Raw genomic sequence first — 14,180 nt, forward strand, 5'->3', positions numbered from 1 at the left:
GTGATAACCACACAGATTTTGACCAACAATGGGCTTGATAACAGAACGCCGCACCTGAAACGACTGCCATTACGTGTTTAAAGTGAAGAAGGACTGTGGAGAACAGCAAGTTAGGCAAAACGAAAACCCCCAAAGCTTTAGCGAGAACATGCGAAGGGAGAGCGCACCCAGCACCCAGCAGGGAGCTTGCGGGCTGCCGGGGGACCGCGACAGGACCAGCCGAGGACGGCGGGCTCCACCGGCCACGATCCGCCTGAGGAGCGGCTGGAGACGAGGACGGGCCGGGGGAACGCTGGTGCTTTGCCTTTTCCTCAGGGTGTTTGCGCTCGTTAACCCCACAGCCGCTTCAGAGACCTGAGCCGCAACCCGCGGTTCTCGGCGGACGGCGGCGAGTGACTTCGGCCTGCTGGAAGGGGAGGACAGCGGGTGCCCAAGGGGGGAGCAGCGGCCCGGCGACAGGGACGGAGGGAACGGGATGGGACGGAGGGAACAAGCCGGAGCCGTCGCCGCCTCACGACGGAGCCACCTTCCCGCCCTCGCCGACCTGCTCGCGCGGCGGCCGTTGACCCCGCCCCGGCGGCACGCGGACCGCCCAACGGCCGCCCGCCCGCCCGCCCCGCAGCCGCGCGCATGTGCGGGAGGGGCGGGGCTTGCCGCCGGGGCCGCCCTCGCGCGCTCGGAACCTGCGCTGGCGGCTGCCGGCAGCCGCCCGGACCGCAATCGGGGCTGGAGCGCGTCGCTCGCACACCCAGGGGTCGGTTTCGTTCCGGCGTTAGGCGGCGGTTGGTCTCTGCCGCCGAGGGGGGAAGGGGAGCGCGGAGCTGGGCCGGGCCCGGCCGGTCGGTCGGCGCCGCGGACGGCAGGGCAGGGACGGGCTCTGGGGTCTCCCCGGCGGCGCTCTGGGCAGACTCCCCCGGGGCTAGGCGGCGGCATGGACGCCTCCCCGGTTTGTCGCAGCGGGTGACGCCGCTCCCCGGCGGGCAGGGGAGACGGGGGGGGGGGGGTGCGGGCGGCGCTGGAGGGAGTCGACCCGACCGGCGGTGGTTAGTGGCGGGGCCCGAGCGGGGAGTCTGGGGAGGAGAGAAGCGGGAGGACACGGGCTGCCCTGCCCTGTTGTGATTGGTCGGCGGCCGCGAGCTGGCCAGGTGATTGGGCGGGAGCCGTGTCAGTCACTCCCCTCGTCCTCCCCTCCCCCAGGCGTCTGGCAACAGGCGCTGTCTGAGGCGGCGGGGGCGGCCGGGCCGGGGGGCTCGGGGCTCCCGGGGCTCCCCGCTCCCGCCGGGGTCCCCCGCGGCTCCCCTGCTCCCCTGGGCGCCGGGCTCGGCCCGTGGCCTCCCCTGGGGGTGGGCCGGAGAGCGTGGGCCCGGCGCGGGGCTGGGATCTGCAGGCCCTGATACTGGCCGGGGGGCGGGCGGCCTCAGGCCCCGGGCTTGGATCGTTTTGGGGTGTCCTGCGGCCTGTTTCTGAATTAGCTTCGGATTCTTCCTTTGTCTGCCTTGCCTTCCCCCTCCCCTTCTTTCTCAGGCTCTGTGGGGTTTTCTTTCTGGGTTTGGTTTGGTTTTTTTTTTTTTCTTTTTTTTTTTTTTCCAATTCGGTGAGATCATCTCTCTTGGAGTCTGCAATGTGACAGAAATGCTAAACAGCCCTGTCGCTCGGGGAGGCTTCCTCATCTAAACTCCGTAGTCGTCTCGCTTGCAATCAGGTGGTAGTCTTTCCGAAGATGAGTACCTAATTGAATTGGGGGCAGCAATTCATGGAAAGAGGCCAAAACCTAAAAGCATAAGGTATATATTGCTTAGATAAAAGCGAGTGTAAATCTTCAAGAATGGGCCAGAGTAACTATGAATTAAAAACTAAAGGAGTTAGTCTTAGGTTGAAAATTCTAGAAAATGTAGATAAACTGTTGGCATGTGGCCCCTGTTCCTTTGCAAAGGAAGAGTAATCCTGAGTCATAACTGGATTTCGATTTCAAGTTTTTTACATCTTAGTAGTTAATACCCTTCAACTTTTCAATACTCTGAAATATTTTATGTGCCAAAGTACTTCACTTTGATGCAGTTAATACCCTTCAACTCTCACTACTCTGAAATATCCTAAGTGCCAAAGTACTTAGTTTTGATGGCGTTTGATAAATATGGATAGTAGTTGTCATCCGTGCAGTTATGTTAAACAGATGGGACAACCAAACACTTCACACTTCTTACTGTTTCTGAGTCATTTAAAGAGTGTGACTAATCATCCTACCATACAGTTGTCAACAAAACAGTAATTTTTTTCTACCACCCACGAAATCTGAAGAAGAGACTTCCAGATTTTCTATGGATGAGAAATTAAAAGTAAAGAGCCTCTCTTTTGAACAACAGTTAAAATTTAGATTGAAGGGGACTACATGTGATGGACTTTTCATCTTAAGAATTTATATGTCATTTTTTCTGTGGAGCAATATAGTGATATACCCAAAAAGTCAGTTAACTCGCTATGACCATTGTCGGGCAAACAGTAACACGTTAGTTGTTTTAAGGCTTGCATCTAAGTAGCAACCTTACCTGAAACTAAATTAATTTTATCTGTCCTCTTTCCCTTGCCTCCTGTGCCTGCGTTGAGTTGAGTGTAAATCATCGAGGACAGAGGCACTTTAATATTCAGTGCAGTATGGATTGGGCATTTTCATGATAATAGTCAAGTGACGGGTGTCATCAGGGTAATAATAGTGCTAACTGTGTGTTGTTGGCGGGGTGGGTGGGAATTGCATTTGTTTTGAGGAAACCAGGGTAGTAAGACAAAGAGCTGGCTGAGAAATTTGTGTTTAGAAATGTTATATGAGAAGTGACCCTATTTGAACATAGCCCTTGTGGGAAATGGAAGTCAGCAGTTACCTACACCTTGTGCGGCTGAGCCAAGAGGGCGACAGTAATTTTTAAACCCCCACAAATATTACGGTAATAGAAAAATTCTTGAAGGGGAGATACTCAGATTTGATTTCTTTTAAGTTAAATAAGTTAAAGAGCTGGGAGGGAAGTATTAAATACATCAAAATGCAGTATTTGACAGAGGAGGCAAATGAGCGGAAAGGTTGATTGGGAAGAGGTGTTTAGAACTGTACTTACGGGGGGGGGCGGGCAGGGGGAAGATGGGGAGAGAAGTAGCATATGGGGTGGAAAATGAGGAGACCAAGAATGCATCAGAATGGATCCCACAAAGAACATAAGAAAGGTATATTAAATGTATGCCAGCTTCTGCTGTTGGCAAATACATTTTCGGATTCTTTGTATCTGTTGGCAGCATTGATAAAGATTTGCTCTTTCTTGACTGTATGTCTAACAGTTAGTTGGTTTGGTCTGTTTTCTCATCGCCTTTCTTGTGAAGACTAATTACTGATTGGGAGTGTGCTGAGAATGCTGTTCTGTGTTTTCCGCATAATTCATACTTGAAGTGACTTTGATATGTTCATGAATTGACCAGAGGAAAAAAAAAAAAAAAGGAAGTATTTACCCAATAATTTTCTCCTCACACAGAGGCAGAATGGTGCCATACGTACGACTGGGTTTTTTGGCCTGGTGATCTCCTCTTTAGAGAAGTGATCTCTTTTGTCAGGTGTCTGCCTCAGCAGGTGTTACAGACGGCTTTTATTAAACAGGAAGCCCTGTTGAAAGGATGACACTTTCTCTTCTTTCAAACTGAATGTTGAAGAACAGGTTTTCTTTAGAAAATAGAAAAGTTGGGGAGTGGTCTGAGAGCTGATCTGCCCAGGATTGAGTCCTAACCAGAGAGAGGTGGTAATGGCACAGAAGTCAATGAAGATGATGCCTCTTCCTGACACTGGAAGGTTATTCATGCCTTCTAATAGTGTGGTCCCACTGGTTGAATATTTGAAAAGTGATGAAGAACTGTGGGTAAAGTATAGCCCTTTCACACCAGTTCTCTGGAGATGAGTATCCCTTTGCTAGCTAATCCTTGGATTAGAGAGCACAAGGAAAGTATACAAATAATGTAAGAATGTCAAAAGAGCCAGTTCCACCAAAAATGAATCTGTAGGCTTTGTGCTATGTGAGGGGTAGTACTGACGGAGATACTAATGTAGTCTTACCTGCTTATCAGTGAGTGTTTCAAGTGGAAGATAGTCTTCTCTAAGCAGTAGTTGTGGTTGTCAGGAGTCTACACTGGATAATTACAGCCCAGTAATTAAAGAACAGTGTTTTCAATGACATTTTAGCTTTAAAAATACTCTCCACTGCTGTTGTGTTTTGCCTGGGAGAAGGGAAATACATTTTATGTTATTCCTTTAACTTTCTAGAATATCCTTATTTAGCTAAAAAAATCTGTCATTGCTTTTTTATTTTAAAGTTGCTGTACCAACTTGTACATCCTTTCAGTGAGCAAAGGGGACTTCTAGAGGTTTTTCAGCAAGCTAGAAGCAAAATACTTACATAATAAACTACACTGTTGACTTGGCAAATAACATGGAGCTTGGCTCACCTTAATCATCTTTAGCTATTAATAAACTAATTTCATTGAAAATGCTGGGAACTCTTTACTGTAAATTAGGTAAATTCTTACTGTGATTGCTGTGCAGTCTAACCTTCTGGTTTCGTTCAGGACAGCCTGGCATTATTATGGATCGCTCTCGGCACCGTGCAGGAAATGGCAGTGAGCAGGCACCTTCACGAGAGCATAGTCATGGAGAAGATGAGAGACAACGACAGCTGGAACGCCTCGGTAGGGAAGAGGCGTATTACCAGTTCATTAATGAACTCAATGAAGAAGACTATAGGTTAATGAGAGACCGCAACCTGCTTGGCACTCCGGGTAAGATGCGGATACCTTCAGTAGGAAAGATGTAATGTGAAGTAACACTACTGCTGTCAGGCACTGCATGTGGTTGTATGACTCAAGTAGCCTGATTTCTGTGGCTTTGTAGAAAGGAAAAAACCCTCCATTTCCATTCAAAATTAATGATGTTGAGTAAAAATTAACAACTTAAGTAGATACTAAAGCTGGAATAAAAATATAACTCTTTCAAATGCAGCATGTCCATATATAGATAATATCCAAACCCAAATAATTAACATTTGGTACACTAAAGTATATCTGTTGGTATGTGGCAATTTTGGGGGCCTCTGGAAGTTGGCATGCTCTTGACAGACCTTCAGCGTCTTTTTTTCCTTCCACCCCAGTACCTATTTCCTCTTTTATCTGTGTACCTGCGTTACAATCTTACACTAGTGCTGTTTTCTTTTTGGTTTCATTAATTTTACCTTATTTCTGAGGACTTCCATTCAAGATGGAAAATATTGTTATTTCTGCATGGCTGTGTTGAGCCAATAACAATGTCTTATCTAACAGTGTTATTAAAATGTAACTTATTTCAGGGGAAATAACAGCAGAAGAGTTGCAGCAACGCTTGGAGGGGGCTAAGGAGCGCCTGGCATCACAGACTGATCTGGATAACAGAGAAGGTGAAAGTAGAACTGTTGGAGGTAAACATCATTCATATATATAGATACACATAGCATGTGATGCATCAATACTGTTCTGTGCAGCTATTTAAGAGAAATGCTGATAGATTTCAGTACCAGCCATTTCAAGTCTTGTTTTTGCATTGTGCCTCTGCATTGTTTGAAAAATGAGAGATCCTAACAATATGAAACCAAACTTGAAATACTTCATGAAAACTGATTTATGTCAACCACAAATTACTGTCTCCTCTTTCCCTGGTTTCTCTTGGCTAGTAAACTTAATAGCGCAAAAATAATTTTCATTCTTCTAATTCTTAAAAGGTTTTATCGTGTATTAGAGAAGTTGGAACAGAGGTTAACTAGGAAACAGTTATTCTTTCCACTGTTTTGTTGTTTTTGTTGTTGCGTTTCCGCTTGTTTTAATGGAGTGAGGTTTGTATTATGTGCACTGTCTGTCTTCACTTCCCCAGCAATATTGGCTTCATCATTTGACCAATTCTGGTCATATTTAGGAGTGGAATAGGCAACTTGGAAACGAAGATGCCAAAGCTTTTGCAGGTTTCATGAAAGTAGGGAGATGGTGAAGTAGGGAGAGCTTAATCTGATCCCTTCAAGGGAAAACCTTCACTGTGATCATGACCATTGGCTTGCTTTATGCACATAGTTAGCACTAACCACAACAATTGTATCTGTTCTTGTAGTTGGAGGAGATTTGGGAATGGAGCTGTGGATATTGCAATAGGAAAAGAGTATATTTACACAAAAGGAGCAAATCTGTCGAAACCATGCATCATTTATTCCACTGCTTATAGAAAACTATTTTTATTTTTTTTTTCCAGAAGATGACAAAATCTGTCATGCTTTTCCTTCCTTTATCAAAATTAGTTGACTAGGATACCCTCAAGTTGATAGCTTAAGCAAGGGACAGATATTGGACAAATACAACTAACTTTGGACCACCTAAATCTGAACACTTTCTCAGAAGAGGCCATCTGTGCTTATTAATTTCTCTGTGTATCTGCTGGTGAGACAAAAATTCTAGGTTGAACTGTTGAGTTTTGTTGATGTTTTCACATACAGCATATTTTCAGCAAAATTATGTTAGCATAGCACGCTAGCTGTCCTGCTACTGTGTTGTTTCTGAAGTCAGGGCCTAGCAAGCACAGAGGATTTGGAGTGCATCATAGTATGCTGAGCGTGCAGTTGTATGAATGTTTGCGCTTTTTTGTTTCTCTCAGATTCTGATGTTCTTGGAGAAAATTCAAATGGTGACTCTTTGCTTGAATGGCTGAACACATTTCGTCGCACGGGAAACGCCACTCGCAGTGGACAGAGTGGGAACCAAACCTGGAGAGCCGTGAGTCGAACAAATCCAAACAGTGGGGAGTTCCGATTTAGTCTGGAAATCAACATAAATCATGAGCATAACAGTTTTGAAACTGCTAGTGAGGAGTATGTGGGTATAGATAGTAGCAGAATGTATTTAGAAAGAAGACATCAAAGAGCTGTCAGTCCAGTAACCCCACGAACGAGGAGCCGGACTGCAAGAGAGGCAAACAGTGAGGCTTCAAGCACTGCAAGGACCAGGTCTGTAAGAAGTTCCGTGGCACAAAGCTCTGAAGCAGCCTCTCGTCCAGTCTCAGGGAGGCTCAGGAGTAGAACGAGGGAGTTGACAGGTGTTTCCCAAACAAATACTACACGTAATAATTCTGCAGCTACTGGTGAACAAAGGGAAACACCAGAAAGAGGTACTTCTACGGGAGTCACAAGAGGTAGAGCTAGAACTAATGTTCGGAGGAGTACAAACCAAAGACTAGAAATTCTGCGGCTGAGGTCTACTTTAAGTAGTCGAAGCCGCTCTCCGCTGCAAAGGCAAGGTGATACTGCTCATTCTGAGGAACGTGGGCAGAGGCAGGAGAGAAATGCACAGCAAGGCAACAGAAGTAGAAGACAAACAGCTCAGCCTTCTCCACAGCCTGCCGAAGAACAAGCAAGAGGTAACACTCAGAATCCTCAACTTTCTGGTGTAGCCCCATCCTTGGGAATAACTTTGGAAGAGGAGGAATCTAGTAGGCCAGTAGCTGCTGTTAGAAGGCATCCAACAATTACGTTAGATCTCCAAGTGAGAAGAATTCGTCCTGGAGAAAATAGAGATCGTGACAGTATTGCCAGTAGAACTCGTTCTAGAGTAGGAATGGCAGAAAACACAGTTACCTTTGAAAGTGACAGTGGGGGATTTCGACGTACGATATCACGATCAGAACGTGCAGGTATTCGAACCTACGTTAGCACTATACGGATACCTCTTCGTCGGATTTCAGAAACTGGGCTTGGTGAACCTTCATCAGTAGCTCTTCGATCAATCCTTAGACAAATTATGACAGGCTTTGGAGAACTGAGTTCTTTAATGGAAACTGAATCTAACTCAGAAGTGCAAAGAGGTGGTCATCACTTACCAGATGTGCAGTCAGAGCAGAATAACTCACGTTCAGCAAACAATAGCAGTGATCCAAGTGAAGTTTCATCTAGAAATGGGCATGCAGTAGAAGGCAGCAGGGAAACAAATGGACAGAGTGATGATATTCAACGCTATGGTCGCAATAACGAAAACCAAGATAACAGGCAGTCTCAGGATGCTAATAACCTAGTAGAAAATGGAACGCTGCCCATACTTCGACTTGCCCACTTCTTCTTGCTGAATGAAGACGATGATGACGATCGTTTAAGAGGTTTAACCAAAGAGCAGATCGACAATCTTTCTACCCGGAACTATGGGGATATTCACACTGAAAATGAAATAAGCAAAACATGTAGTGTTTGCATTAATGAATATGTAACAGGGAATAAGCTAAGGCAGTTACCTTGTATGCATGAGTTTCATATTCATTGTATTGATCGCTGGCTTTCTGAAAACTCCACTTGCCCAATTTGTCGGCAGCCTGTGTTGGGGTCTAATGCCACAGACAATGGCTAGAATTATTTATACTGCTCAGTACTCAAGGATTTGCTTCTGCTCTATTTATGATGAGCCAGATGGAATGAGTTGACTTACATAGGGGTCCATTTGTTTGGGGAGTTTTGTTAAATTTCTTTAAAAATACTAGGAAACTTGTCTAAATCTAGCAATGTAAATACTATTTTTCTCCGAGTGCAGATCTAGGAGTATGCATAGAACCAAATGATATCGGTAAAGTTTATATTTTTTTAGGTAATTTTGTTATGCTAAGCACTTTTGTAAATACAGAAATGCAATAGTTAATCAGTCCTGCTTAATGTATGTTTTTTTAACCGTGTAATGGACTCACTTTATTTAGATTACGAATTATTTCACACAGACCCATCACTGTGTTGAAAAATTAGTGTCTAAATAGCCATTCACTAGCTTTTTGTTCTAAGAACAATTTCTTTTACAGAGAGTTTCTTGCTGGACATGTTTGCTAAAGATATTTAAGTTACTTGAAGTGCTCATTTTAATAGACTATATTTTTTTTAACATTGAAATATCCTTTCCAAAAACTTGCCAATTTGGTTCTATTTAAAAAATTTTATGGCAATTTTTGCATGTGGTTTTACACAATGCTTAATGCTGATGAGTTCATATTCAAAAGTGGATGGGTTAGTGACATTACAAAATGTACATAATTAAATGCTGTCTTTGACAATCTCTGTCTTTTCAATGCAGACAGCAATCAAATCAATAATAATTCTGAGAGGCTGTGTCTTACTGAACATGACATTTGCTCAAAGAACAAATGAGCGCTGAGGAAGCCTTTTTACTGTTCCAAATTACTTGGTTGATATTCATGGGTTTTTAACTGCCTTAGTTTAAAGAGGGAAATATTTCCTTGACCATTATGTTGTCTACAATATGCATGATTTGTGCATCCTACTCAGAAAAACGAAACAAAGGCTTGAAGTGTTTTTGTACAGAAATTTAAGGTACACATATAATATTAGTCCTCTTAAAACATGTCTGAGGACCAAATGGCAAAAGACACTAAAAAGGACAAAATAAGCTTCCCTTAAAGTCCCCAGATTACTGTATAATTAGATATTAAACTTTATACCAATAACTTATAAAGAAATAAAGTTGCACAGTAAGTAATTGAGGCTTTGTGTGAATTACTGTTGAGCTGTATCCTGTAGATTGGTAAGATTTATCATTCTTGATGTTCAGTCTCAGTTCTCACTTTATTCTTTCCCCGGTTTTCCCCAGCTGTGTGCTTGTGTTTCCACAACGTGTATGAGCTGTTACGGTAGATAAAAATGCAAGGCAAAGCACTCTTGAGGCTTCTGAAGTAAGCTGAAGGTTATAAAGCTCATCTGAGCAATATGCATCTCAATCCTTAGATAAAGGCAGAATTGTCTAATACTCTTATGTGTGTGTATTCTGAGTGGTAGAAAGAATACTTAAAGTGAGGAAGTCCTACTGACTTTCTCTGCCTACAGATGGCCTTGACAAATGCACTTCTGTGCCAGGTGCTTCAATTAAAACATCTGCTTATGACATCCTTGAAGGGAAACTATAAAATCCTGTGTTAAGCTATTGGATGTCTACTTCAGTTTTGCAAGTGAAAAACTTGTGAAAAAAGTTCCAGAGGAGTGCTTCTTTTTATTCCTAAAAGTAGCTCTAAGAAATCCTCTTATGAGATTTAGATGAGTTTAAGGATATGATTAAGATATCTTCTGATGTGATTTGGACTGCTAATTATTGCAAACACTGTTGACACTTTTCTTGAGTGCCTCCATAGCCATATTAAAGACTGAGGAGATGTAAATGTGATTGTCAGAGCTAGCTTATATTTACGTTCTTTTTTTCTGTTACTTCTGTTAGCTCCTGATGTTGACAGTATCTAAATACTTGGCTGCCTTCTCATACTTCCTTGTCTCCTTATGGTTTTTCTTTACATTTGAAAGCTGCTTTACTCAAGTGCCACATTTGTAGAAGCCTGTCTTTGGCTTACCATTGCCTTGCTGGTCGGTTCTTTCAAGGTCAGTTTTAACTTAAATCCTTATTGTAGGGGATTTTTTTTTTTTGTACTGCATTTTTTTAACTAAGTGGTTGGAATTCTGCTTGACTGCTACACTAATGCACTAGGGGTAAAGGAAGATTCCCTGTGCCTTCTTTGATTCAGATGGGATTTTACTGTGTAACCATAAGAGCATAGTTTCGTACGTTACAAGATCCTGTATGACAGGGTACTTGTAACTGAGCTGCTGTGGGGGAATATCCAAAAGTACAGTGAGAGCTTTCTGTAGAAATCATAGGCTGTTGGATAGGAAACATAAAGTGTCCCATACTGTATTTCTGTCCTGCTGCATGTGAATTGTCAAGTACTTACCCTCCATTGGAGGGGTGTGTCATTTGTGCCTCAACTTTCCCAGCAAATTGTGTTTATAGGACCAATTACATTTCAGTGGTTCAGTTTGGTATTGGCTTCTGTTACCTGCGTTTCTGTGACATTCCTTCAGTTCTACATATGCACCCCCAAATACTATTTTACCTTGTCCGTGACTGGGAGTTTCATGTTCCAACAGTCATATCTGTGTTCAAGATCTTTGTTAATTTACTCTCCATGCATTTTCTATCACTTCTCAAAGCCATCTGTGTTCTTGATCTCTGTAGCTGCCCATTGCAGTTACACAGTTTGTCTTCTGTGAGCAGTACTTGTTTTATACTTGCTTTTTAGTATCTTATGATCCCTAGTTCTTGTACTGTAAGAAGCAGTGTCACCATAAATGACACCTTTCCATTCACTTGCTGGTGACTTAGCCCATTCTTTTTTTTTTTTTTTTTTAAATAATTGAGGAGTCATTAATTATTATTAATCGCTTTTTATTTAGAAGCTATTCTTTCGAAACTATTCTTGTTCTTTTGAAGTGGGAGGACTTGTGCTCATGCACAATTCAAGATGTGAATGCACTAGGCATTATATGATGATATAACAACTTTTTTTTCTCCTCTGTCATCTTCCAAATAATTCCTAGTATTGTAGAGTTACTTTTGATTGCTGCTCAACACTGAGCTGATACGTTAACAAGTTATGCAAAAAGATTTCATAGTCACTTTCCTGAATGTTAATTGCTAATTTAGCATGGATTATTGTATGCTTTTTTTGTGTACTATTGTACACTTTTTTTTTCCTCTTGGATTATTTTGTATGTTGTGCAAGTCATATTTTCTCATTCCGGGCACCCTGCATCCTGTGATTTGTCTTAGCTTTTAATACCCCAATAATTCTGTACCATTTGCAGATTTTATCACTTGTTACTTATTTCTTTTTTTCTGATCGTTTGTGAGTATGTCACATAGCACAGGTATTTCAGTAGCAATGCCTTCTACATCATAGTTTAACCATTTATTTCTAGCTATTTAATCAGTAATTTCTGAGGGGTTTTGGGGGGTTTGTTTTTTGTTGTTTGGGGTTTTTTTAGTACAGGGGGACTAGAGGTAAATACATGAAGAATTTCAGAAAATAATATGGTAATTGTCCTTAAGCTGATACTTGTTGAGGAGAACTTGAAAGCTAAGTACTTAAAAGTAAGTACTTGAAAGTACTGACAGAGTGAAGCTTGTTTGTTGATTATTAAATTCCTTCAGTTATCCCTGAATTCCATCTGATTAGGTGAGGTAATAACATATTTTATCCTTTCTTTTGCTTGTAAAAGGGCTGAGGACAGGAGTAATATTTGCTTACTCTTTGTATATTTCATGTAAAGGTGCAATAGCCTTTGCCTATATCCTCCTTCACAGGACAGCTTTATAATGTTACTACATGTCATTAAAAGAAAATCTGATACATAAATTAGCACAATGATAAGATACTTTGTCTACTCTGTCTGTAATATTAGGAAGGCATCAAAGTATATTTGTGCATCACATTCTTTGTCAAGAGCAAGATGCAGTTTGTGTTGCTGTCTGCTATTGCTGGAATAAGCTGAGGTCAGACGCTAAAGCAAGTGTGTATGAGTAACATTGAGATCACTCGCTTAGCTATTAGCTTCATTTTTGCAGTTTCAGATGATTTTTGAGTGAGTGAGTTTAGATGCTTAACATTTTGAAGTGGCACAGGATAGGTTTATTTTTAAAGAGCTTTTGTAAACAAATATGTTAAAGGTAGAGATGTCTGGAAAATGGGTTGAATACAAAAGTGTTTGAATCCCATTTGTTACTTAGAATGAGATCAGCATTTTGTGTACTATCCAAAATGTGGTTTTGAAAATGTCAGTTTCTAACATGTTATTCGAGTTTGGAGATACCAATATTTATAGCTGGGTTTTATTTAGTCCTTTTCCACAAAAAGAAATAATGAAGCTTAATGTTCAAATTCTGGAATGCCACAGGTTTGTTCTGTTCTTTTTTTGGTTGATCTCCAGTAGACATTTTCTATTGGTCATCTCCTGCTCCAGGGTGCACAGCTATAGGTACTGGCATCAGGCTAGCTTTATCTCTGGAAGAAGTAAGTGACATGTTAAATGACTTTTACTGGTGACATTGAGAAAAGTAATTTATTTCTATGGAAATAAATAGAAAAATGTGGGCAGAAGTTTTAAAAATAACAATTTATTTAGGTTGACATATTCAATTCACGTCAACTGGCAGCACTAACCCAGAGCCTCTCTAGAAAGCCTTAATGCGGAAAATGACCCGGAGAGCTGGATTGGACAGGGCCTTTGAAATGATATAGAGAACTATCAGGCTGAGTTGATAGGTTTTTCCATTTCTTGCATGTGTGATGCTATCAGTGACTTTCTAGCTGCTATTGTGGCCCTGTATGCCTCTCTAATAGTGTCTTCTTTAATAATACATGATGTAGAAATGGATTCCTGTGTTACCAAATAACTGCAAACTGGGCAGAAGTGTTTTAATTTCATTCTGTTCCTCTGACTCTTTCTAACTTCCTTTTCCTTCTCTTCCATATTCATTAGATCTTTTTGTACACCTGTAATAATTTCCAAGCTTTTTTCAATCTTTCATCTTGGGAACAGACTATTTCCGCAAAGTAATTTCCGCTGGCACTACTGAAAAGTTATGTGAATCATGTACATGTCTAGAAAGGGGGAGAGATTTGGGATAATAGGGGCATCGCTCCTCCTGGTTTTCCTAGTCTCACTTTCAGAGTTTATTGAACACAGAGAATAGCTCCAAAACTAATACAAGGGCATCATACTGGTTTTGTGTTTCAGTAGGTCTGTGACATATTTGTACCCTAACAGTGATGTTTGCTTTATACTGCACCATAAACCAGAAAAGCAACAGCAGAGAACTGTGAAAAGCAAGATGTACAACTTTTATTCGCAGTGCTATGACCCAAGAGGTTTGTCAGACACTCTAATCTGAATTAAACAAAACAAGAAGTTATGACTTTTGCAGCAGCATTCCCGTGATAGGTTGCGCAACCTCTCTTGGCTTGACTCAGTGTCAAGTGGTCATTCTGTTCATGTTTTTATATCTTTAGAAATACAATGAGGGGAATTAGTTAATGAAGTGGTTTGTTGTCTGGTGTACAACTGAATTATAAATGTAGCCTTTTAATCTAAAAACAACAGCTAAATGGAAAACAGAACGCGAAATATGATAGTTTGCCTGGAACATACACATAGGTTATCAGGCTGGTTTTGGCATCGAGCATCTTGGTAAGCCACAGGCATGGTTAAATTATGTTAATATATATATGACAGTAAGGTTTGGCTTAGATGTGGCATGAACATGGCTGATTTGTA

At 41.8% G+C, this 14,180-nt stretch overlaps 1 protein-coding gene across 6 annotated transcripts; it reads left to right on the top strand.

Annotated features, from left to right (window-relative positions):
* The first annotated feature begins 671 nt into the window (after positions 1-671).
* Positions 672-11,507, top strand: RNF6 (ring finger protein 6). 6 transcript variants are annotated; one of them, XM_075050703.1, is made up of 4 exons: positions 672-754; positions 4,597-4,806; positions 5,370-5,477; positions 6,695-11,507. In XM_075050703.1, the coding sequence occupies exons 2-4, from the start codon at positions 4,614-4,616 to the stop codon at positions 8,428-8,430; spliced, it is 2,037 nt and encodes a 678-aa protein (XP_074906804.1). In that variant the 5' UTR covers positions 672-754; positions 4,597-4,613; the 3' UTR covers positions 8,431-11,507. The 6 variants fall into 6 exon arrangements, with proteins under 6 accessions (XP_074906804.1, XP_074906807.1, XP_074906806.1 ...); XM_075050706.1 differs by having other exon boundaries at positions 692-754; positions 4,602-4,806; XM_075050705.1 differs by lacking the exon at positions 672-754 and adding an exon at positions 765-1,145.
* Positions 11,508-14,180: the final 2,673 nt, after the last annotated feature.

This window comes from Buteo buteo, chromosome 18, assembly GCF_964188355.1.
Source record: "Buteo buteo chromosome 18, bButBut1.hap1.1, whole genome shotgun sequence".
Taxonomy (NCBI): Eukaryota; Metazoa; Chordata; class Aves; order Accipitriformes; family Accipitridae; genus Buteo; species Buteo buteo.